The sequence below is a fragment of the Lepus europaeus genome, chromosome 13 (assembly GCF_033115175.1).
Source record: "Lepus europaeus isolate LE1 chromosome 13, mLepTim1.pri, whole genome shotgun sequence".
NCBI lineage: Eukaryota > Metazoa > Chordata > Mammalia > Lagomorpha > Leporidae > Lepus > Lepus europaeus.
The window spans coordinates 67,169,207-67,192,927 of NC_084839.1; the positions used below are offsets into that span (position 1 = coordinate 67,169,207).

General features: G+C 56.4%; 1 protein-coding gene across 17 annotated transcripts in view; it reads left to right on the forward strand.

Moving 5' to 3' along the window:
• The window catches only part of DYSF (dysferlin), a 189,343-nt gene that overhangs the window by 67,368 nt on the left and 98,254 nt on the right, over positions 1 to 23,721 (forward strand). For 9 of the 17 annotated variants that reach the window (XM_062209628.1, XM_062209632.1, XM_062209634.1 and 6 more), the window contains 9 exons: positions 1,515 to 1,597; positions 9,446 to 9,487; positions 11,142 to 11,257; positions 11,615 to 11,728; positions 12,831 to 13,008; positions 13,422 to 13,546; positions 15,223 to 15,329; positions 20,084 to 20,276; positions 22,078 to 22,233. In XM_062209628.1, the coding sequence (XP_062065612.1) occupies positions 1,515 to 1,597; positions 9,446 to 9,487; positions 11,142 to 11,257; positions 11,615 to 11,728; positions 12,831 to 13,008; positions 13,422 to 13,546; positions 15,223 to 15,329; positions 20,084 to 20,276; positions 22,078 to 22,233 (1,114 nt within the window). The remainder of the gene's footprint in view (positions 1 to 1,514; positions 1,598 to 9,445; positions 9,488 to 11,141; positions 11,258 to 11,614; positions 11,729 to 12,830; positions 13,009 to 13,421; positions 13,547 to 15,222; positions 15,330 to 20,083; positions 20,277 to 22,077; positions 22,234 to 23,721) is intronic. The other 8 variants (XM_062209630.1, XM_062209637.1, XM_062209639.1 and 5 more) reach the window with 1 other exon arrangement.

Consider the following 23,721-nt stretch of genomic DNA (forward strand, 5'->3'; position numbering starts at 1 on the left):
ATCACTTCTCTGAGTCTCTGAGACAAGAGGAAGTGAGGGAGCAGAACAGGTTAGGGTAACTCTTGGGGTTAGGATTTAGAAAATCAAGTCCCCATGCCCAGGCATGACGTTTGCAGGGGGGCTGGGGTGCACTAGTACCTGAGGCTGCCTGTGGCCAGGTGTTCCGAGCAGGGGGAGAGTAGGGAGAGGGCCTCATGGGAGTTGAGCAGAGGGAAAGGCACCCGAGAACCTTCCCCGTCTGAAATCGGGGCTCACTGCGGTTCCTACCTGATGGAGCTGACGTGAGGATTAAGCCAGCTGTCACTTGACATGAGTTTCGGAGTCCTGCTTGGCTCTTAGTAGGCACTCAGTGAATAGTCACTGTTGCCGTTGTTGGAGGAGGCAGCTGTGTGGGTGTGGGGGGTTCTGCCTGAGACACTGCTGGCCAGTGGGTTAACCTGGCAATTGGTCTCCTTGGGCTCCTGCCCATCGTCCTCTGGGCTGGTTAGGGAGGAGAAGCAAGATGGGCCGTGCTGTACCCTGGGGCTGTGGTGCGAGTGTGGGAATCTGTACACCAGGGCTTCGGGCCCAGCTCTGCACCTCCCTCGCTGGCTGGGCCCGGGCAGGGACCTTAATGGCTTGGAGCCTCAGTGTCCTCAACAGAGAGGATGGGGAGAGAAAAGTGCTTTTTTTTTTTTTTTTTTTTTTTTTTTTGACAGGCAGAGTGGATAGTGAGAGAGAGAGAGAAAGGTCTTCCTTTTTGCTGTTGGTTCACCCTCCAATGGCCGCTGCGGACGGCGCGTCTTGCTGATCCGAAGCCAGGAGCCAGGTGCTTCTCCTGGTCTCCCATGCGGGTGCAGGGCCCAAGCACTTGAGCCATCCTCCACTGCCTTCCCGGGCCATAGCAGAGAGCTGGCCTGGAAGAGGGGCAACTGGGATAGAATCCGGCACCCCAACCGGGACTAGAACCCCGTGTGCCGGCGCCGCAAGGCAGAGGATTAGCCTGTTGAGCCACGGCGCCGGCCGAAAAGTGCTTTTTTCTTAGGGCAGCGTGAGAGCCTTTTCTAGGTAAAAGTAGGTGAAGAGTGCTTCGTCACGGTCAAGCCAGACACAGAAAGCGAGTATGCGTTTGCTCAGTTGAAGACCTTGGCCTTGGAGGTGGTTTCTCCTTGGTTGTGAGGTTTTCCCCTTGATGTGGGTATGGCTTCGGCTCCTGGAGCCTTGGTTCTCCCCGGGCCTGGGAATCTGGCTCCCTTGCCCTTGCCGCCTGCCTCTGGGTGCCTGCTTGACCTCCTGCAGCTGTGCTCACAGGCCTGTGTCAGTGGCCCACTGCTGGTTGGCTGGTGGGATGCTCAGGGTTGGTGAGAGGCAGTAGGGGGTCGTGAGCAAGCTTTCTGCCAGTCTCTCTCTTCCCTGGGGTTAGTAGGCCTCGGTAGTACACCCAAAGTGTGATGCCAAGGCCACTTCCTTCCTGGGTGGGCTGTGGCTTGTGGTTTCCTGTCCAGGTTCAGGCCCCCTCTGCCCCCTTGCTCTAGGGACCGCCTCACTCACAATGACATCGTGGCCACCACCTACCTGAGTATGTCGAAGGTCTCTGCGCCTGGAGGAGAAATCGAAGGTATGTTCCACGGTTCCACCTCCAAGCCCTGTGCTGTCTTTTGTCCAGCCTCCATCTGCCTCGCCCCTCTGGAAGAGGGGAGACCGTTTCCATGGGTCAAGGCCCTGGTCAGGGAGAGGGACGCCCCTCCTTCGGGAGGCGGGACACCCATTCAGTGGTTGTAAGAGCTTAATTCCCTCCTTTGGGTAATGTTGGTGGCCATGGCCACACCGTCCACTGAGTTTCATGTTCAGTGACCAAGCTCTAGAAGTTTTTATTTTGAAACTGACTTTGTTGGCCTATTAAAAAGTAATCCATTGCTGTTTTATACAATTTTTAATAACGTGAAAATAGAATACGATTTTTTTTTTTTGACAGGCAGAGTGGATAGTGAGAGAGAGAGAGACAGAGAGAAAGGTCTTCCTTTGCCGTTGGGTCACCCTCCAATGGCCGCTGTGGCCGGCATATCGTGCTGGTCCGAAGCCAGGAGCCAGGTGCTTCTCCTGGTCTCCCATGCGGGTGCAGGGCCCAAGCACTTGAGCCATCCTCCACTGCCTTCCCGGGCCATAGCAGAGAGCTGGCCTGGAAGAGGGGCAACCTGGACAGAATCCAGCGCCCCAACCGGGAGTAGAACCCGGTGTGCCGGTGCCACAAGGCAGAGGATTAGCCTGTTAAGCTACGGCGCTAGCCATAGAATACGAAATTTACTCATGAAGTTACCCGTAAGCCCATTCCTTCAGACAAGAATGAGCATTTTGGGCCCTTTCTTTATATACATGTGTACGTGTGTGTATATACAGGCACGAGTGTGCACATGTGGGGCTATGTACACACATATACGTTAAAAACAAATTTTTCAGGCCGGCGCCGCGGCTCACTAGGCTAATCCTCCGCCTGCAGTGCTGGCACCCTGGGTTCTAGTCCCAGTTGGGGCGCCGGATTCTGTCCCGGTTGCTCCTCTTCCATTCCAGCTCTCTGCTGTGGCCCGGGAGTGCAGTGGAGGATGGCCCAGGTCCTCGGGCCCTGTACCCGCATGGGAGACCAGGAGAAGCACCTGGCTCCTGGCTTCGGATCAGCGCAGTGTGCCACCTGCAGTGCGCCGGCTATTGCGGCCATTTGAGGGGTGAACCAATGGAAAGGAAGACCTTTCTCTCTCTCTCTCTCTCTCACTGTCTAACTCTGCCTGTCAAAAAAAAAAAATTATTCTGAAAGTTGCTTTCTGCCCCTTGACAATGTAACATAGATATAATTTCACGTTATTAAATATGCTTCTTCCATACAACTAGTTAATGGTGAAAATGTGCGTATTTCTTTTTTTTTTTTTTAAAGATTTATTTATTTATTTGAAAGTCAGAATTACACAGAGAGAGAAGAGGCAGAGAAAGAGAGAGGTCTTCCATCCACTGGTTCACTCCCCAGTTGGCCACAACTACCGGAGCTGCACGGATCTGAAGCCAGGAGCTTCTTCTGGGTCTCCCATGCGGGTGCAGGGGCCCAAGGACTTGGGTCATCTTCTACTGCTTTCCCGGACCATGGCAGAGAGTGGGATCAGAAGTGGAGCAGCCAGGTCTTGAACCGGCGCCCATATGAGATGCCGGTGCTTCAGGCCAGGGCGTTAACCTGCATTGCCACAGCACAGGCCCCTGCATATTTTCTAATTTTTCTACATCATGAACAACTTACTTTGCAATGAATGTTTTTGTAGCTAGTTCTTTGTACAATTCAGGGATAAATATTTGAAATTATCATGTCAAAGGACTTTAACATTTTTAAGGCTTACAGTCTACATTGAAACTACCCTTGAAAAAGGCTAGACTAATCTCCAATCCCTAAACGTTCATGAGCTTATTTTGCTGCATCTTTTTTTTAACACAGGATAAAATAATAATATTGAAAAAATGTTAATTTGAGTGAAGATAGTACCTCCTGTTGCCTTAATTTTCATTTCATTGATACCTTGTGAAGCTGACCAATGCAAATTCGAAAATACTTTAATCAAGAAAAATCACAAATAAATAATTTCATATTTATTAATAAGCATATATGCTATGGTACATACATTCTGTATAATCATATATACTATATATTATAAATTCCCAGTTGTGCTCTTGGTCCAAATTTCTGCTGGTCTGTCTGTCTGTCATTGTTTTGTGAGAGTTCTGTATGTATATGGCTATTAACCTTTGCCCTGTCATATGTGTGGTAAATCATTTTTGCCAGTTTTATCTTACCAAACAGTAGTTTTTGACTTACAGATATTTAACATTTGTGTGCAGCCAAGTCTGTCAATCTTTTCTTTGGTGAATAAGGCAGGGATTTAACATCACTCGGAAACATTGTTCTTTGGTATAAACAATGCTATATTTTGAGTAATCTTTTCCCTATGTTTTGAAATGCCACCTTTATCACCCACCAAGTTTCTCAATGTGTTCTTGGGTCTGTTTTCTTGAATTTTTTTTCCTATTATTTTCAATTGGTATGTGTGCTTATTATTTCTTTGGTTTTGGTATCTGGGTTATGCTGGCTCTGTAAAATTAATTGGAAAGATTTAAAGTCTTCGCTAACATCTGGAACAGTTTATATAGCATAAGAATATAGTCTTGTGAGGGTTTGAAATAATTCACCCATAAAACCAACTGGGCTGGGTGCCCTTCTTCAGTGGGTGTAGTAATAGTGCCTCAGAAACCTTCCAGTTTCTCCGGTGCTCCTTGTTAGTTTTAGTTCGTTACTTTTGTTCTAGTCAATTTTGTTAATTTGAATTTTCCTAGCATCCATTACATTGAGGTCTTTTTATTTATATAGTGTCCTGTAAAGCTTCCTTTTAGGAGTTAAACAATTCTTTCTATCTGTGGTGTTTTCCTAATTCTTAGTACTATTGTGTTTTCTTTTTTCTTAAGCTTGCTAATTTTTTTTAAAAAAACTTATTTGACTTTTCATTGTATGTTTTAACTCTTTATATATTTTAAAAGTTAACTCATTAGAGGAAGAGGGAGAAGCAGGGGAGAGAGAGATCTGCTGGTGTAACTGTTGAGCCACTCCCCCAAAAGCCTGCAAGGGCCCTTGGCTGAGGCTGAAACCGGGAGCCAGGAACTCGATGCAGGTCTCCACGGGTGCAAGGAACTCGACTCCTTGAGGCAGCACCTGCTGCCTGCCGGGGCGTGCGTTAGCAGGAAGCTGGACTAACCTGCCTAAGCATCCACTCATGGACTTCCTTCCTTTCTAAACTTTCCAACCACCTTGCATTTACTTTCAGAATGCCTTGTTTAAATGATGCCATAAGGGTTCTGCTTCATATGTCATGCTTAAAAGGTCTTCAGCTAACCCAGGTTATATTCAACACTGTTTTTCATTTTTGTTTTCACATTTGACTGTTTACCCTGTTTTGAATTTATTGGTGTGTTTTCTGAGTGCGGTTTGATTTTTATTTTTTGTAGGTAGCCTATGTTTTTCTTCTGACAGGATGCTGCTTGTAAGAATTTGTCCTTTTCCTTCTAGCTGAGAAAATGACTCGATCCATCACACACAGGGCTCTCTTTCACGGAGCCGTGTGTGAGGCACGGCGAGTTCTTAAATCCGAGTTGAATAATTAAAGAGAAATTCGAATGTGTTGCTGTGACCGGCTGAAGGCCAGCTGGGCAGCAGCGGCAGGATGTGCGGTAGTCCCGGCTGGCCAGCCTGCGGCCCCATTGGCTCTGCTGCTTTGTAACCAGTGGTTTGCCCCAGTCCCCTCTGTGTCCAGTGAGGCTCTGGGGCATCCCAACCCCGTGAGGTGGTTATGGGGATGGAATGCGATGATGAATTCACTCACCCCCAAAGTCACGCTTCCTATGTGTTAGCTCGGTAACTAGCTTGCTGCATCATGAATTTGATTTTTTTCCCCCTGTACTGTGTGGTTGAAAATTGGTGATTGCTTGTTAGTTTCTTCTCAAGGCTTCGCTCCCCTCTGTTGCTCCTCCTGCCATGTCTGTTCCCTCCCAGAAGGGGGCCTGGGTCCACGAAGGCCTTCTCTTCATTCCCTCAAGGCTTCCAAATTGGTTCCTGAAAAATTCACATGCGTGCCCTGCTGAATGGCGCGGGTGCTGCCTCTGCCTCATGGAGGGTGCTCTGCGGCCCCCTCTGAGGAGATCTGTTGGGTGCTGGCCGGGTCTCTGTCCTTGCCGCTCCTTAGATCTGCAGCAGGGGCACAGGGAAGCGCTCCTGGCAGACTCCACCTGGTGCTCTTGAAATTAGTATCTTCTCCAATCCCTTCTTTCAGGTTCTCTGAAACAAACAAACAAACAAAAAAGCCCACCCTTTTAATTTAGGAAAATCCAAATACAGTGAGGTGGAGAGTTTTCCAGTGAATTCCCAAGTGCCCTCACTCAAACTGCCACACCTAGCTGCCGTCTGCCGTTCTGATTCCATTGCACTGGTCATACACAGAAGTGGCCTTCCAGACGGCACTGCCCTTGGGGCGCCCCTGCTCCGCCCCTCCCACCTGGGAACTGCCCATCCCAGCTTGCAGTGCCTACCGGGATGCTGTTCCTAGGGTTTCTGACAAGGCTGTCCTGTGTGGTGGTAGGATGTGGAGGACAGGGGGGCCGTACAGAGGGCGTGGTGGCCACCTCACCATCACAGCTCTTGGTAAGGAAGGAACTGACTGGTCCCCATCTCAGAATTGAGGGGCCAAATGGGACGTTTATGTTTTCCGACACCTGCTGTTTCATGAGACTCCCACTGTGCCTGTCCATAGTCCCCTGATAAGGAGTGTGGACACCCCAAGAACCCCTCCCATCAGGCTTCCCTGGTAGTCAGGTTAGCCTTTTCTCTTTGTGTCACTGAAGTGGTTACCGAGAGGGATGAAGATGGTTACTGGCCACTAGATGGCGCTCAGGTCACGAGCATTCCCGTGTGTGTCCTGGAGGCAGTCAGAGGCAGGACCACATTTCCCGCAGATTGTTCTGGAAATCAGAACCTTCTCACAGTCGGTTAACTGGTTTTGTCCAAGTTAAATAGCTTGAGCAAGAGAAGTCAAGTTCATAGGTCAAGCGGCCACCTAGACTCTCCGGTGTCTGTCTGCAGAGGGGGCCTGAGCCTTTCTCCGGCCCCAGTGGCAGGCACTGGCCTTGCTCCCTGCCATGCTGCTCCCACTGCCGAGGCCCCCTCGGAACCTGCCGCTCCCACTCGCCCCTCGGCTCTGCCGTGTTTTGTCCCCATGCTGGGGTGTGTGGGGACCTACAATAGCTTCTTTCCTCATTGTCCTCAAAACTCAAGTGAAACTGAACTTGAACAAACCAGGGCTTTCTCTGCAGTCTCCCACCTCCCGGGTTTTTGGGCCCCACCTGCCATTTTTGCTTTGTGTGTTTCCAGCAAGGAGAAGAGCTGATACCAACCCAGGCGCACTCCTGCCCTCAGGTCTGTCTGGGCACAGTGCAGTGTTCCCGGGACCCTGTGCACCCGAGGACCAAGATTGGCTTGCCTTTTTTTTTTCTTTAAAGGAGTGCTTTCCTTAGAAGCTGTCCTCCTTTCCAAAGGTAATGAGCACAGGAGACCTGTGAAACCCGAGCAGATTCTTGGATAACTATGTATTCATGAAACTCTCGCTCACAAGGAGCACTCGTTCCCCTACAGTTTTTTCCATGGCTAAGAGCTCCAGAGTTGGTTTCTTTTTGTCTTTGGAAGGCAGATGATGACCGTTTCCCAGCAGGGCCTGGTGACTCCTCCTGTCTGGCGCGGGCTGGCTTCGGACGGCCAAATGCCACGGGCTTGGGGGCGTGCCGAGAGGAGCGAGCTGGCCGCAGGTAATGGCCTCAGCTTCTCCAGGAGACACGTGTGTCCCTGGGGACTGTCTGCAGGGCTGTGACCTGTGGCTGGCTGGGCTGGGAGACTCTGCTATGTCTCCTTCAGCTTCCCCCAGGTGAGGGGGCTGCTCAGGCCACAAAACTGGGAGGATTTGTCTGCGTTTTGGGACTTCCACAACCCTGGTTTCCTGGGCTTGGGGAAAACACACCAAAACACTTGTGCTTGGCAGAAGGGTGATGAGGACTAAATAGAGGCTTTGTCTTGGGTGGCTGTGCTGGTCACTCTGCCCTTTACTTTACGAGCTGTCTGCAGACACAGGGGAGAGAACCTGGGCTGGGCCTCGGCACCCAGAGACCCGTAACCTGCCCCACGTTGGAACCCCCTGGCCTAAGATGACACCTGGGCCACGTGTGTGACTCCAGTCCCCATGCCCAGTTAAGCTTGTTGAATGAACAAATGAACAAACAAGAGCGAATGAAAAGGCGTGGTTGGGAGACGGGCTGCTGTACCACCCCACTCTGGGCCCTCCGGGCTGGATGCTGGTCAGATGCTGGTGGGACTGGGGTGGCATTCAGTCTGGGCTGGGCCAGTCTGCAGCCAGGCTTCGGAGTTGGGCTGTGGGTGGGAACCAAGGTTGCCTCTCTGAGAAGCTCACTGGGCTTAGAATTGTGACCTTGGCCTCATCAGCCTGAGAAAGCTGGTTGGGCCTGTTAGTAATCCTTTGGAGGGAGCTGGAAGCAGAGTTTTTGTCCTTCTGGTGGTCCCCAGCCATTCCTTTCCTTGGGGGTGGCAGCTGTGCCCATGTGGGTCCTCTGGCTTTTGCCAGAAGCAACCTGATAGCCAGATGCCTGGTTCCCTCACTCATGAAAATCTATCCCCATGGATGTGGGAATGGCCGTGAACTATGATTTCTGCAGCCCTGACTTCCGCTGGCCAGCAGTGGCTGCCGAGGCTGGCTGTGGAGAGCCGAGAGCTGGCCTGGGGCCGCACCCTCCTTGCTGCCTCTGCCCTCACCCGCCCGGCTCCATTCTCGTCTCCGATCTTCCGTATCCCCTTGTTCTCTCTTCTCCACGCTCTCTCGGTGGCTCTGTTCATTCTTCCTTCACAGCGGTTCTGCTCAACTCTTGGCTCCCAACGGCAGTTATACAGCTATGGAAAAAAGCAACAGGGATTTTTTTTTCCTTTTGGAGGAAAGTAGTAGATAAAGATGAACAATGATTAAAATAGCAAATTCACCAACCATGTCCGCAGGCTTGGTCATGGTCCTGAACTTGGTTAACCTTTGATGATTGGAGGAGGGAGGGAAGGTCAGAATGTGGAGGAGGCGGCCAGTGGAGGGAGAATGAGAGTACCTGCCCCTCAGAGCATCTTGTTCCTGCCCAGAACTGAAGAATGATTCCAGGAGCCCAGGAGCACGCCGCAGCACTTCCTTCCTTCCGTCCTTATTTGTAGATACCCAGTACCGTATTTAAGGACATGGCTGTCATTTAGAGACTTCCAGCTAATGGACAGTGCCCATCACTGTGCTTCCCCGGAAGCAGCAGGTGTTAGAAGCAGGGTCCCAGCGCCTGTTGTGAAAACGCAACCTGGTGCCTCCACTGGCAGTACTGCAAATGACCGCTAGGTGGAGATGTTGTGCCTGGAAGTGCTGTTAGAGCTCTTGGTCCAAGTGTCCAAGGGGCCTGCTGGGGTTGGAGCACAGGGTGTGCCTGGCTGCTCTGTGTCTTCCCTGTCCTTTCTTTGTGTCTGTGTGTCGTCTTCTCACATACCTGGCTCCAGGAGGGAAGAGCCCATTTTTGTGTCACTCCTGAATATATCGAACCCCGTTCCGTCCACTCTGGCAGGCGGAACATGTTGTGATGTACAGGCGGACGGTCGGGAAGGGCCCCCGGGGCTCCTCGTGGGGCTGAAGGCTGCACCTGGCTGGGACTGAGCGGGTGATAAGTTCTCAGCTGGGCCGGGGGTGGGGCCCAGGCCACACCTGTTTCCCAGCGGGGAGCTGTCTCTCCAGCTGTCTGTCTGCATCCATACGCTGTTCACGTAACCATTCCTCCCACCCTAACCCCTTCCCATTTCTTTACGCTTCAGAGGAGCCCGCAGGTGTGGTCAAGCCTCCACCAGCCACAGACCGTACGTTGCCGTTGCCTTTGGAGCTGTGGGTGTTTGCTTGGCGGGGAGAGGGTGCTGGAGCCGGGGGAGTTTTGTGCTTGAGGTGGGATTGAGGTTTGCTGGCAGCCTCTGAGCTTACCAACCTGTGCTGTCACGTGTGCAAACCACTCAGAAGGCTTTGAGGGCAGTTTCTTCCCACCCTCCCTGACCCCTTTTAACTTGCTGGGCTTCAGCTGGTGCTCTTGTCAGGAGGGCGGGGTGGGAGTGGCGATGCAAGGTGTCTGAGAGACCAGGAGGAAGTCAGGGGCCAGCAAGAGCAGAGGAGGATGGGATTGAAAATTCTGGAGGTTGAGATAAACAAGATGAGTCATGACCAAGGTGATCCACACAAATGGTGATCAACGCGTGCTTCGCTTGGCTGTTCTTCTCTCTGTCTGCAGAACCAGAGCCCTGTCTGTGCTGGCGTTTGGAAGAGGGAGAGTGTGAACAATGCAGGATGACCCCTGGCAATGGGACAGGCACAGCTCTGGCCTTCTGGTCCCTTGCTGTCCCTCCCTCACCCCCAGGTTTTCAGCAGGGATGAGGCATTCATTGCATGACCATAGCTCTGGCCCAAGCACTTTTGGCTGAGGTCACTGAGCTTGGCCTTCCTTTGGTGTAGGTTGGGTCACCCAGGTGACCTTCCTTGGGTAGGTTGGGTCACCCAGGTGGCTCTTGCACCTGGCCCTACTTCCTACCTTTGGCATCCTAGAAATGTTCTCTCTCTCTCTCAAAGTTTATTTGCAAGGCAGAGCGACAGAAGGAGGGACAGAGATCCTCCATCCACTGGTTCACTCCCCCAGTGGCTGCAATGGCAGGGGCTGGGCCAGGCTGAAGCTGGGAGTCAGGAACTCCTACATCAATCTCCCATGTGGGTGACAGGGACTCAAGCACTTGGGGAGGAGTCTTCTGCTGCCTTCTTAGGCTGAATCGGAAGCAGAGCAGCCAGGACTTGAATCAGCTCTCTGATAAGTTAGCGTTGCAAACAGCAGCTTAATCCACTGCCCCACAACGCTGGCCCCCTTGAAATTTCTCTTCCCCTTCCCCCCAAGACGGACACCTAGCTTTGTGGGGTTTTCTGAGTATGCCCAGTCAAATCCCATCCCGGGAAACTTGGCCGTGTGTGTGTGTGTGTATAAGTAAGGGATCCGAGGCTAAGTCAGGCCAGTGGACGTAGGGGCCTGAGCGGGGGGCTGCACTGTTTGGAAGGGACATCTAGCCAGACCCCTCTCATATCCCCTGGCAGGTGGACACTCTGGTCACTGGGCCTGGGGACCTCCTTTGTGCCTCTCCACTGGCTGGAGGGGCTGGGTGCTGAGGAAGTGAGGATGGAGAAGATTGTAGGACCCTGGGGGCCTGAGCCCTAGCTTTGCTGCTGGCTGAGTGTGTGTGCTTGAGGCTGCACCGTTTAGGGTCCTGCTACTTTGCAGCCATATGTTCCGTTGCATCTCTGAGCCTCAGCAATACAAATACCCCCGTGTCCCGGGATAAGGATCTGAGGGACTTAGAGGGGAGGGGAGAACGCTCGCTGATGTCATGGCCGTGCATATGCTTACAAGGGCCGCCTCTGGCACATGCTGGAGGAACAGGGGGCAGGGCTGAGCCCACCCCTCTGATCCCTGTTTGTGTCTCACAGTGGACGACCATCTGGGCTTCCTCCCCACTTTTGGGCCCTGCTACGTCAATCTCTATGGCAGCCCCAGGGAGTTCACGGGCTTCCCAGACCCCTACGTGGAGCTCAACATGGGCAAGGTGAGCCAGGGTGGGATGCCGGGTGCCTGAGGCTGCACGTGGGTCCCTTCCTGAATGGTCTGGGCAGCACCTGGGCCTGGCCTATGTACCAGGGACCCGATGGGGCTGACCCAGGGCCAAGCAGCCACCCCCCTCCCCAGAGCATCCTCCTCCTGCCCGGCCCTACCCGGCCCAGCCTCTGCCCCTCCTGTTCCCCTTGACGCTCCCTCTTCTTCAGGGCCAGTGTGGCTTCTCCTTGCTCAGGCTCTGCTGGGCCATGCCTCACTCAGCTGTGGATGAGAGGGTTGGCGCAGGCACCTCCTGGGTTTCCTGAAGATGTGCGGCCTCAGGGCCACCTTGTGCCTTCCCTCCCCGCAGGGGGAAGGTGTGGCCTACCGAGGCCGGCTCCTGCTCTCCCTGGAGACCAAGCTGGTGGAGCACAGCGAGCAGAAGGTGGAGGACCTCCCTGCAGACGACATCCTGCGGGTGGAGGTGAGGGGTGCCTCCCGGCCAGAGCTGGGTCCCCGTTGGGTGCGGCCACACAGTCATGAGGAGGGAGGGCTCGGCCCCACACTCGCTCTGCCTTCACCTCCCTGGCCTCAGCATCTCGGCTGCGGAATGGGTGTGATTGGCATCCGCCCTGCCTCCTGCGAAGGATGCCCAGAGAAGAGAGAGTATTCTAGAAATCTGGAGCGCACAGCAGACCCAGATGCCGTTTTATCATAGTGCTGTCAGAACCGCTAACTTGGAAGTCAGGTTGACTCTCGCCGTGTGGCAGACGCTGCTGGGGTGCCCCTGCAGCCATCGGATCTTCCCATCCTCGATCGTCCCCATCTCACAGATGCTCAACGGACACCAGAGCTCAGACCTTGGGCCAGGAGGTCTCGGCTTGCAGACTCTGTGGTCAGATGGCCCTGGGCGGAGCCTGGCTCTCCGGCTCCCAGTCTGCACTGTCAGGGTGATAATTACCCTTACCTCCTGAGACGGTGAGGAGAGTTAAGTGAACAAATACGTGTACGCATGAAGCACTCAGGAAGCGTCAACCCTCATTATTTACATCCTCATGCCCAACTCTGACCCTCTCCCCTCTGCCCTCCATGGAGCCCGCACGGAGTCACTGTGGAAAACACCGGGACCAAGGCTGGCTGCCTCCTGAGTCCTCAGCCTTGTGCCCCCACCCCCAGCACACGCAGTGGCGCTGGTGCTTGTCTCAGGGGGTGCCTGGAGGCTTGGGGTGGGGGCTGTGGTGGTCGGAGCTTGCAGTCCCCCTCTGAGTGGCAAACTCGAGCCTATGGGGCACCGTGGGGGGCCCTGCTCCACTGGTGTGGTGGTGCCGGCAGTGTGGATTTCCGAGTGGCCTGGCCCTGGAAGAGCAGATCTTGCTGGGGAGGTGCAGCCAGGCGCGCAGCCCTGGAACCTTCGGCTCCATTACTACATCTGTACCGTGCTGCTGACCTGGGCTCTGTGCTGCCTGTTGGTCCAGCCGGGGGCCTCGGGGGTATGGTCATGGCCAGGGCTGCCAGGCCCCTGACCCCTCCCAACCATGCCTTCTTCTGCTCCTTGCGGTGACCTGTGGCTGCTCCTCTGCCCTCAGAAGTACCTGCGGAGGCGCAAGTACTCCCTGTTTGCCGCCTTCTACTCGGCCTCCATGCTGCAGGACGTGGATGACGCCATCCAGTTTGAGGTCAGCATCGGGAACTACGGGAACAAGTTCGACACCACCTGCCTGCCGCTGGCCTCCACCACGCAGTACAGCAGGGCCGTCTTCGACGGTGAGGCCTGCGCCCGCGCTTGCGCTTGCGCTCCTGGGGGTGCACAGACCACAGGGCGGGGGGCCAAACCCTAGCTGCTACCGCCCAGGGAAGGCAGCTGGTGAGAGGTCTGCCCTTGGCTCTGTGCCTCATGCCACTGCCCCATGCTCCTGTGCGTGGAGCCTGCAGCTGGGACCCCTGAAACACCATCTGTGGCTGGGGTGGATCTTGACCCATGATTCTAAGGGGCTCTGATGAGAGCAGCGGCTGGCTGTGCAACAGGCAGCTTGTTTGCACACGCCGGGGAGTACAGGTTGTCTGCATGTGTCCAATTGACATCTGAGGTGGGAAGGGGGTGGGTCCTCTGTCCAGGAGGAGGCCTGAGCCCTGGCCTCTGCCTCTGGCGCAGGCCTCAGGTCCTTCTCCCCTCGCAGGCTGCCACTACTACTACCTGCCCTGGGGCAACGTGAAACCTGTGGTGGTGCTGTCTTCCTACTGGGAAGACATCAGCCACAGGGTCGAGACGCAGAACCACCTGCTCGGGATCGCTGACCGGCTGGTGAGCAGAATCCGCCCCAGACCCGAGGGGGTTGGGGTATCCTCAGACCCTCATGGCCTGGGGTTTTGCAGTCCTGCCTGGCAGGTTGGGAAGAGACTTGGCAGGGGGGACAGTCCCAGGGAGCCCCAGTCTGACATAGGGGATGACACCAGGCTGGGGGCAACGGTCTTGGCCTGAACAGCTCACTCCCCGCCTTGGGTGCCCTTAGGCTCTCTCCACACACAAGGACTCCTGTAGACAACTTCTAGCTACAAACCAGTAGCCAGGAGCAAACCAGGAGCTGCCCCTGCCTTCAGAGAATCAGTTTAGTGACAGAGCATGGACTCCTTGGGGGGGATTTGAGGGTCAGGAGCTCAGTTCAGCTATGGAGATGGGGACCCAGGGGAGGAGGTGACTTCTGGGGGAAGCTGTGGGGTGTTAGCTACAAGACCTGGGTGGTCTGTTGGATTTGGGCACAAAGAAGGACTATGAGAAGTGACCCTGGGGCCTAGGACTGGGCAGGCAGGGAGCAGAGAAAGAGAGTGGGTGGTGAGTTCTTGTTTGGAGGTGGGGAAGGGGCCTTCCAGGGAGTTATGGGCAACTGCTGGGAGCTTGGCCAGGGTGGTGGAGAATCAAATGTGGGCAGAGGTGGAGAGGATGAGGGATGGAAGAAGGCAGGGCAGGAAGGTGATGGTTTGGGTGTGGCTGAAGTGTGGGACTCATAGGTGAGGTGCGTAGCCTGTGGAAAGGAGGGAGAAGCAGGTGCAGCCACGTTGTTGGAACAAGAGAGGAGTGGCAGGTGGAGGGACCTGGGGTGAGGAGGTGAGCACAGTTCAAAAGACGGAGGATGAAGGGAGGCAGTGGATCTGGGGCATCCAGACTGGACCAGGGTTAGGGTGGCATGGTGGGCCACACCTGCCTGGAGGCCGGCAACTCTAGCGGAAGGAAGAAACCAGCAAACACCGAGATGGGGAGAATGGCTAGTCTGCACTGCCTTTGGCAGCCACTATCTTGTTCTGGGATCTGTCCTGGACCGGTGGTGGCAGCCTGGAGCACATGTCACGTGCTCGGGAAGGCTGATGAGTGGGGAGCAAGGTGCATGGGGGACCGATGGGCCCATTCATTCCAAGGAGGGTCTCCGCCCCCATCTCAGGGCTGCGGCCCACAGGGAGGCTTGGAAGAGAGCTCAGCCCGGGAGGCAGCATCAGGCCAGGGAGGTTGAAGCGGGAACTCACTGTGCCTGGAGGTGGGATGCCCCCTGAGGAAGGCAAGCTTGGTGTGAACCTAGCCTGGTGGAAACATCTGGAAAGGAGAGGGGGTTCCAGGCAGGGACCTGGAGCAGGCCCAGAACGGGCTGCTTAGCTGTGGGGAGTCAGGTTTGGCTTGAAGCAGTGGGTGGGGCATGGGATGCATTCAGATGCTGTGAAAGTCTGTAGGTAGCATCTGAACTCCTGGAGACCACCTGTGAGGTTGGCATCCGGGCTTAGGGATTTGGGTGTGACTGAGCATGGGGACCCCTGGAATGTTCTTGAGCTGGAGCAGATCCTGAATAGTTGGGTCTGGGCTCTGCCTTCCCTGTCCTACACGTTCACCCATTTTTGGTTTAGGGACTGAGCTGTGACAGGGCCAGGGGTTGGGTTCCGTCTGGACATTCTGCACCCTGGTGGCATCCTGACCCTGGCCTGCCTGTTCCGCAGGAAGCTGGTCTGGCGCAGGTCCACCTGGCCCTGAAGGCGCAGTGCTCTGCCGAGGACGCCGACGCCCTGGGGGCTCAGCTGATGGATGAGCTCATTGCAGACTGCAGGTAGGGGGTACCTGGCACCCCCAGCGCCCTCCTCCGCTGGCTGGGTTAGGCCCGTTTCCCTGAGAGTGTTCGTGTGTGGCGGTGAGCAGGGCGCGTCTCCCAGCCACGCTTGGCCAGCAGTCCGGCCCGTGCTGAGTGCAAAGGTGGAGGAGCCAGCGCGGGGAGTTGAAAAGGTGACATTTAGAGCAGGTCATAAATCTCCCTGCAGCAGCGGCAGCTGTGGGCCCAGGGCGGCCCAGCTCACCTGAATGGAGAGCATTGTGTCTCTGATCCCCGACCCCTTATTTCCCTGATGGAATCTCCAGGAGAAGCTGGCCGTGTGTGTGTGTGCGTGCGCATGTGCGTGTGTGTGTGTGTGTGTGAGACGCGGCTCCTCTCCCAGGGCCGTGGTGGGAGCACGGTTTCTGGTTAGCCTTCTGTTGACACGGCTGTCAGCTTCAGGAAGAGGGAGATTGGGGTGACGGAGAATGGGGGTGCAGTGGCCGTGCAGAAGGGGCTCTGCATCTCCCCTTCTGGTTTTGAGGAGCAGTGGCAAAGACAGCCTTGAACTTCAAGCTGTTATGAAGAATAGCTCCTTTATGATATTTCATAAACAAAGTGCCTGGAGCAGAAGGACTTAAGAACTGGTGGCTCTAGTCATTAAGAAGAAAATGTCGGGAGACTCGGGCACTTGTCTGTTCACTGGCTTTGGGCAGCTTCACCTCTCTGGGCTCAGTTTTCTTAGTGGGTCCGATGGACTTATAACGAATGGTTGTTGTCCTCTGCTGTTTGGCGCTGAGTGTGAGTATATGACATGTGCCCCCTCAGCATCTCATCACCTCGCCGGGCTGTGGAGCCCCTGTGAAAAATGTCTTAGTGCCTTACACTGAGAAATGGGCACTGCTGCAGTGCCTGTTCCAGTCCTTTGTTTCCCAGGAAGGACGTGTATCTATCAAGATCTTTCCCAGGGGCTGGTGCTGTGGCTTGGGGAGGGTTAAGCTGCTGCCTGCAGTACCAGCATCCCATATTCCATTCAAGTCCTGGCTGCTCCACTTATGATCCAGCTCTCTGCTCATGAGACTGGGAAAGCAGCAGAGGATGGCCCAAGTGCTTGGGCCTGTACACCCACTTAGGAGACCTGGATGGAGCTCCGGGCTCCTGGCTTCAGCTTGGTCCAGCTCTGACTGTTACAGCCTTTTGGGGAGTGAACCAGTGGATAGAAGAGATTCATATTCTCATTTTCTCTTTCCCTCTCTTGCTGTAATTCTGCCTTTCAAATAAATATCCTTTGGAAAAATGTTACCCCCAAAGAAATGCCCTCCCCCAGTGGTAGAATTCCAGACCAGTCCCCCAAACCCTCCTATAGCCTGGCAGGCTCAGGACCAGGCTCCCAAAGTATACTGATAAGGGTGCACCTTCTGTCCTCTGGGGGTGACGACATAAAACTAAACTAATGAAGGAACCAGTGTTGGGGCTATAGAGCTTAGATCAGGTACACCTAGGTCCAACAAGTCCAACTCTGGGGAGCTTCCTGGAAGAGGAATACCTGTGGACTTGGTGGGGAAGGGTAATAGTTGGCCTCTCCTCTGAAAAGGGGACTTCCTGCTGCTCGGGGGAGGGGTAAGGGGAGGTTTGGCCTCAGGGATCTGGGGGGTAGGCATAAGGGGGGTTTTGGCCTCAGGGGTCTGATAAGGAGAGATCAGTTCTGGGAGCCACAGAAGACAAGGGGAGCCCCTGTGGCTCAGCTGCCTACTGGGGCTGCAGCGTGAGGGGTGGACTGGTGTTGGGGGCGGCTGTGGCTGAGTTGTGACAAAGCCTTAAGAGAGGCAGGGACACCAGGAGGAAAGGCTGCTGAGGGGGGCAGAGGTCAGCCTGGGCTCTTCCAGAGGTGTTGTGTTGACAGCCACCTACTGTGCCAGGTGCTGCCCTAAGAATCGCACATGTATGAATGTCCCATCAAAGTGACAGACCAGGAAACTGAGGCACAGGCTGACTAACTTGCCCTGTCCTCTTCTGTCGTGGATGGGTCATGAAGGGGGCTTGGCCAAAGGCAGGCCCAGAGTGACCTCCTGGCTGTGGCCGCTCTCTGTGGGGTCGGCAGCAGTGTGAGTTGGATGAGGTATTTAGGACTGGGATGGTGACTGGGGGCAAGCTGGTGCTGTGGTCTGGTCATGGGAGAATGGATTGGGGCTGGAGGGACACACAGGGGCGTGGTCAGCCCATGTGGGACTCATGGGGGGCTCGCCAGAGCATTCTTGAGTACCCCGTGCCATCCCTGCAGAGTGGCAGGCACTGCCCCAGGGGCACAGCCTCGGGGTCAGGTCAGGGGCCAAGGCTCTGCTTCTGTAAGTAGCCTCGCTCGTGCCTCATGGGGCTAAGGTGCTGGCACCCTGAGCAGGAGGACCTGTGACCTGCGCTGACCTCCATGTCCTCCCTGCAGAAGTACTTCCAGCCTGCCCTCATGAGTCGGAGGGTGTCTGGGTGTCCTGGGGAGCTTGGGAAGGGAGCTGAGCTCCTTCCTCTGTGGGGCATACGGTGGCTCTCGGGTGGACTTCCAGGTACCACCTGAGGCTGTGAGCAGCCCCCGGCCAGGGCAGGAGGATCTCCTCCGTGACAGCTGATGCCCCTGTGGCCCGTGGGGTCCCCAGGTCCCCTCTGGCCACGTTGTCAGTGTCAGTGCTGCTCATCCACGTGGTGCCCTTTTCTCGGTCCGTCTCCCAGGGAACACCCCTCACCCTGCTGGGCCAATGCTGTCCACTCTGTTCCTGTAGTCACGGGTTCACCTGTGTGCTGGCCTCCCAGTGGGGTGTCCTGCCATGCACCATGCCGTGTCGGGCCACAGGTACCCCAGACGATTCTGTCACCTTTCCCCGCTGTGTCTTCTCCTGGATCCATTATCCCCAGAGCTGGTATTGTCTTCCCTCCCTCTCCTGCCCTGCGGGTGCCCCTGTCGCACAGCTGTCCTCACCAGCCCTCCTTGCGTTAGCGTCCCCATGATCTTCCTAAAATGGTGACACAGCAGACTTCAGCCTCACAGGACAAGGTCTAGCTCTTGTCCTGGTGAGCAGGACTCTCTGTGCCCCCACCACCTGCCACCACAGCGGGACCTCAGGCCCTGTGAGCCTCTCTGCCGGTTTGTGCAGCCCTCCCCACCCCTCCTCACCTCACCGTGCACTCCCTTGCCCCTGTGCCTTTGCTCATGTGTGTGCTGTTCTACCAGTCACACTGCTCTTCCTGCTTTCCTGGGCCTGACTAGCTTTGGGCCACTTCTTCCAGGAAGGACTCCTGACTTTGAGGCTGCAGGAATAGGAATTGTGGATGGCTTGCCTCTCCATTCTCGGGGGGCTCCCAGAGAGCAGGGCTAGGTCTGATTCTGGTCCAGCCTGGGCCCAAGGGAGCTGTGGCTTCTGAGGAGTGACAGCAGGCCAGCTATGGCAGTGACTTTGTGAGCAGCCAGCTCTGCAACTGCCTGTACTCCCTGAGTCAGGAGGGCTGACAACGCTAGGGTTGGGGGTACAGGGCCACCGGTGTTGTCTTCTTTGACCCCTCTCTGTGCCTGCTGCCTTGGGTTCTCCTGCGCAGCAGAGAGCTGAGATACGCTGTTGGTGGCCCGGTCCTGGCCGGGCTCCTGGCCTCCATGGAAATGTCCCTTTGGTGGTCGGGGTTGCTGTCCCTCCTGGCTGCCGACACAGGCTGGGCGCACTCCCGTGCCCAGGCCCAGCTCGGTCAGGGCCCCCTGCACCCGGAGCGTGCCCCTGCGCTGCAGCCGCCGGCTGGGGCAGTCCCAGCCGCGGCACCCTCGGGCAGTAAATATTATATTACTACAGGGTGTGCAGTACGTGACCTGAGACAGGCCCCGGGGCTTAAGTTTCCCGAGATGGAGTTTGCGTGCTGCTCCCCCCACCCTAAAAATTCAATTAAAAAAAATAACAGGAAAAATGCAGCACGCCGAGGGCCTGCCAGAGTGGTGGATCTGGCGCGGCGGTGCCGCTGCGCTCCGCCGGTAATTGGTTCTGCATAGCTCGGGGAAATTGGCAGAAAAATAAATCAGCCGGGAGCCGGGAGCCCAGACGCGGAGGGGAGGGGAGAGGGCGGTGGGAGCGGAGCTGGCGGGGTTGACTAATGTCCTGTGCGGGAGTGCAGGACCCCACAGGCTCGCCCAAGGGCCGGGAGGTGCCCCCGTGGGAGGCTGGGAGGTGGGCAGAGGTCTTTGCCTCCCAACAGCATTGGGCTTAAACTTGACCTTGTGCTCAGGGCTGTGTTTCTGAGACTGTGTGAGACCCAGTCCTGTCCAGAGGCTTCCCCAGGCAGGGGGGGTCTGGGTGGGTGATGTGGGGCTGCCCCCAGCCGCTGGCCTCCCTGCTGGCTGCGGAGGCGCCTCAGGGCTCCCTGCATTTCCTTTTTTAGAGTACACCTAGCCCAGAAGGCATGGCCACATCAGTTGTGGGGAGGGGCGCTCCTGTGCGAAAGAACTCACCCGGCTGGGGGTAGGGGGGTGACTTCCAAACAGGCTGCCCCAGAGTAAAGGTCAGGGAGCTTTGGAGCAGGAGGTGAGCGAGCTGATGTGGTTGGGAAGGCTTCCTGGAGGTGGTGAGGATGGAGCCCTTTAAACGTGGTGATGAGTGGATCAGGTTGGAGAAGGAACCTGGCAGGTGGGCTGAGGGTACAGGGCCTGTTAGCCTGTGCATGTGTGTATGTACGCACGCATGTGTTCACCTGTACCTGGAGAAGGCTGGGCTCCTGCTGGTCACGTGACGGCACACCTGTCCTCACAGTCAGCCCCTGCATGATGTCCGTGAGACGCCCTCTGCCACCCACCTGGACCAGTACCTGTACCAGCTGCGCAGCCGCCACCTGAGCCAGATTGCAGAGGCCGCCCTGGCGCTGAAGCTCGGCCACAGCGAGCTCCCTGCTGTCCTGGAGCAGGCGGAGGACTGGCTGCTGCGTCTCCGTGCCCTGGCTGAGGAGGTACAGACCCCGCAGGGTGCCTTCCTCCCTCTGCCTGGAACCCCAGGAAGGGGAGGGACATGGGGACTGTGTGGACTGGCGCTGGGTGACCTTGGTCCGGTGGCTTACCTTTCCCTAGTCTCAGTGTCCCCGTTTATAACGGGAGGGAAGATATAACAGGTATTGGGTGCCAGCGTGGAGCCTGGAACACTGTAGGAGCTTAATAAATGCTCTCTGCCTCCCAAAGTATGTCGGAGACAGAGCCGGGACCAGAATGGCTGTAGGGCCAGCGCTGGGGGCTGCTTCCTGCCAGCCTGTGCTTGGTCTGTACCTGGCCTCAAATGTGCCTCTCCTGGGCCTTGTGTCTGGAGCCCTCCTGGGTGCCTCCGCCATGCCTCCATGTTGGGGTGGACCTAACCAGAGAGAACTGGCTCCAGTGTGTCTTTGGGGGGTCCCTTTCCCTACCTTTATACCCCCAGCCCAGGTCTGTGAGGCCACAGCACCCACACAAGTCCTGGCACACAGGCAGCTCATTCTGGGTTTGTTCAGAATGAGAAAAGTCTCCTCCCAAACCATGGGCAGATGCAGCTGCTGCCCACTTGCCCAGGGCCACACGGGATCCTAAGGGAAGAGGTGGGGTGCTTAGGGAGGGGCTCTTGGAAGCAGTCTGGGGAGAAGGGTGCTGAGAGGGACTTTTGGAGGAGCAGGTAGAGATGCTGCTCGGGAGGGCACGGGGGTCCCTGGATATTTCCCAGGGCAAGGAGTACAGGCAGGGAGTGCGGCAGCTCCCTGGGGCGCTGCGCTGCTCAGTGAGGACCAGCCCCTCAGGTGGACACCGGCTGCCTCTGACTCCATAGCCTAAACACAGATGGCAATAAGCCTGCAGTTGGGAAATGCTAAGTGAGGGCTAGAACTGTATGGGAATCCGTGTGTGTGTGTGTGTGTTTGTACACACACGTTGGAATCCCCTAGGGGCTTGTGCAAACAGGTGTTGAAGCCCACCTCCAGGGGTCCTGGACCCAGGTCCAGGTAAAGTCTGAGAGTCTGCATTTCTGACAAGTTGTTGCAAGGAGCTGCTGCTGTGGCTTCAGGGGTCCCAGCGTGGGAGCGCTGTGCCAGTCAGGGGTCAGGGACACGGATCTGGAGCCCTGATCCCTCAGGCTGCATTTCCTCGTGTGTCCGATGGAGGTGCCTGGCCTGCCTCCTGGGCCCGCTGGAGGGATTAAGGGAAGCAGTCCTTGTGACACGTTCAGTGAGCACCCCAGGAGCACTGCCCAGTGGGGTCTCCCCCAACCCCCTCTTGGCTTACCGTTCTGGGAGCCGAAGGACACTTCTCCGAGCAGCAGGAAGTAGTAGCCTTGCAGTTCTGTTCTGGGCCAGGCTTCTGTGAGAGGGCAGAGCAGCCAGTGCCCTCTGGGGGTACCTTCTGTGCACTTGGGATGCTCTCAGGGCCAGGAAGGAGGCTGCTGTCTGAAGTGCAAGGTCAGCTCTGACCCAGCCTGATCCTGCAACGCGTATGTACCCCTGGGAACCCCCAGCCTCAGAGGGCGCTAAGGACGACATTGCTGAGCTCCGGCAAGGGCATCTCCTGCCAGACAGGGGTGTTCGCTTGGGGGAATTTTCAGCGGGCTCCTGTGCAAGCCAGGAGCAGGGCTGCTATCTGGGGGCTCGCAGCCACTGCAGGCAGGTACCTGGCCAGCCTGGGAAGGTCAGGTGGGCAGCGTGTGGACAGCAGCTGGGGAGGGGCTTCTGAGTTGGAGGTTAACTCTCGCGGTAGCTGTGGGGTGCAGGCCCTGGTGTCTCACTACCCTCCCGCCCGCAGCCCCAGAACAGCCTGCCGGACATCATCATCTGGATGCTGCAGGGAGACAAGCGTGTGGCTTACCAGCGGGTGCCCGCCCACCAGGTCCTCTTCTCCCGGCGGGGGGCCAGCTTCTGCGGCAAGAACTGCGGGAAGCTGCAGACCATCTTTCTGAAAGTGAGTTCTCTTGTTTCTCAGTCCTGGTGGTCCTGATGGTGCCTTCTCCATGCAAGGCCTTTCTCTCGCCCCTTCCGTTTCCCGCTCGTATTCTGGATCCATGTCGGCGTCTTTGGGCTCTGGTCTCAGAAGCAGTGGTCTTTGGGTGAAACAATGCCCCCTTTCCCCTTTCCCTCATGAGGCGCCTTGCATGTAGTCTAGAGGGCTTGCGGGATGGAGCTGCACAGGGGAAGGCGGAGTGCGAGGCCTCAGGCTGCATGGGATGCTGATCCTGAGGGCAGGTGGAAAGGACAGCCTCAGAGCAGCACAGGGCATGTGGACAGCTTTCCAGGGCTGGAACTCTCCGTGGCCTTGGGCAGCTCGCCTGTCCTCTCTGACTGCCGGCTGTCTTCTTGCCTGTCGGAGGAGCACAAGGGCTGCCCACTTCACAGGTTGTGAGGGGCCAACTAGGCAGCACAGATACTGGGTTTTGCTGGAACGGGGGCTCGTGGATGCTAGCTTCTCTCCCCTCTTCTCCCCCTTTCCTTTGGGGGGCACCTTAGCTTCACAAGCACCATGACTGAATGCACGCCACAGCCAGGAGTGGGCACTGGTGCCTCAGAGGGGAGGCCAGCAGAGGGGAAGGAAGCAGGGGTGTGTGTGTGTGTGTGTGTGTGTTTGTGAGAGAGAGAGAGAGAGAGAGAGAGAGAGAGAGACACGGTGGGCTGCCGCTCCACCTCGGGCACATTCCCCAAGTGATTGACCCCAGCCCCCGAGAACCGCCCTTCTAAGCCAGCTCTTCACCCAGTAGGGCAGGAGGGGAGCAGCCCTGCCCACGTGGGGCTGGCTGTGGAGGGCTCCACGTGCACCTGATGGGCTTGCTCACTGGAGCAGGGTGGGCTCTGGGCTCTGACCTTTTGGCCCCGTAGCCTTAGGGAAACGCAAACTGAAAATTTTCCCTGATTCCAAGGAAAGGAAAAAAAAGACCTAGAATTGTTTCTCGAAGTCTTCCCTGCTGAGTTTATGAGCCCGCCAGTAGCTCCTGAGCAAGCTCTACAAAAATGTTGGCAGTGAGCAGAGACCAAGAAAACATTGGTGTTTCTTAACTTAAACCAAAGTTGGAAAAAATGAGCACCAGCAGAGAGGAGAGGAGCCCCAAACTAGACATTTCTTTATTTGCTGTTGCTATTTTGGGTCCAGCAGGCTGGCCCTGTCTGGGGGAGGGCAGGGGAGAGAGCTGGGGGTGGATGGGGGAAGGGGGGGTCAGGCATTCCTGCCCTCTCCCAGGGGCTGGTGGTTTGGAGGGGAGCAGGCTGCTAACCACCCCTGGGGAGAGGATAGCTGAAGCCAACAGCCGTGGGGAAGTGTCAGGGAGGGGGTGACACGTGGGATCAGGGGCTTCGCCGAGCATGAACCAAACAGAGGGGCTGGGCGGCGGGAGATGGTCGTTGCCTCGGCATGTCCTGTGCCCTGCCCAAGCTGTCCACCTGCCCCAGGCTACTCCCCCAC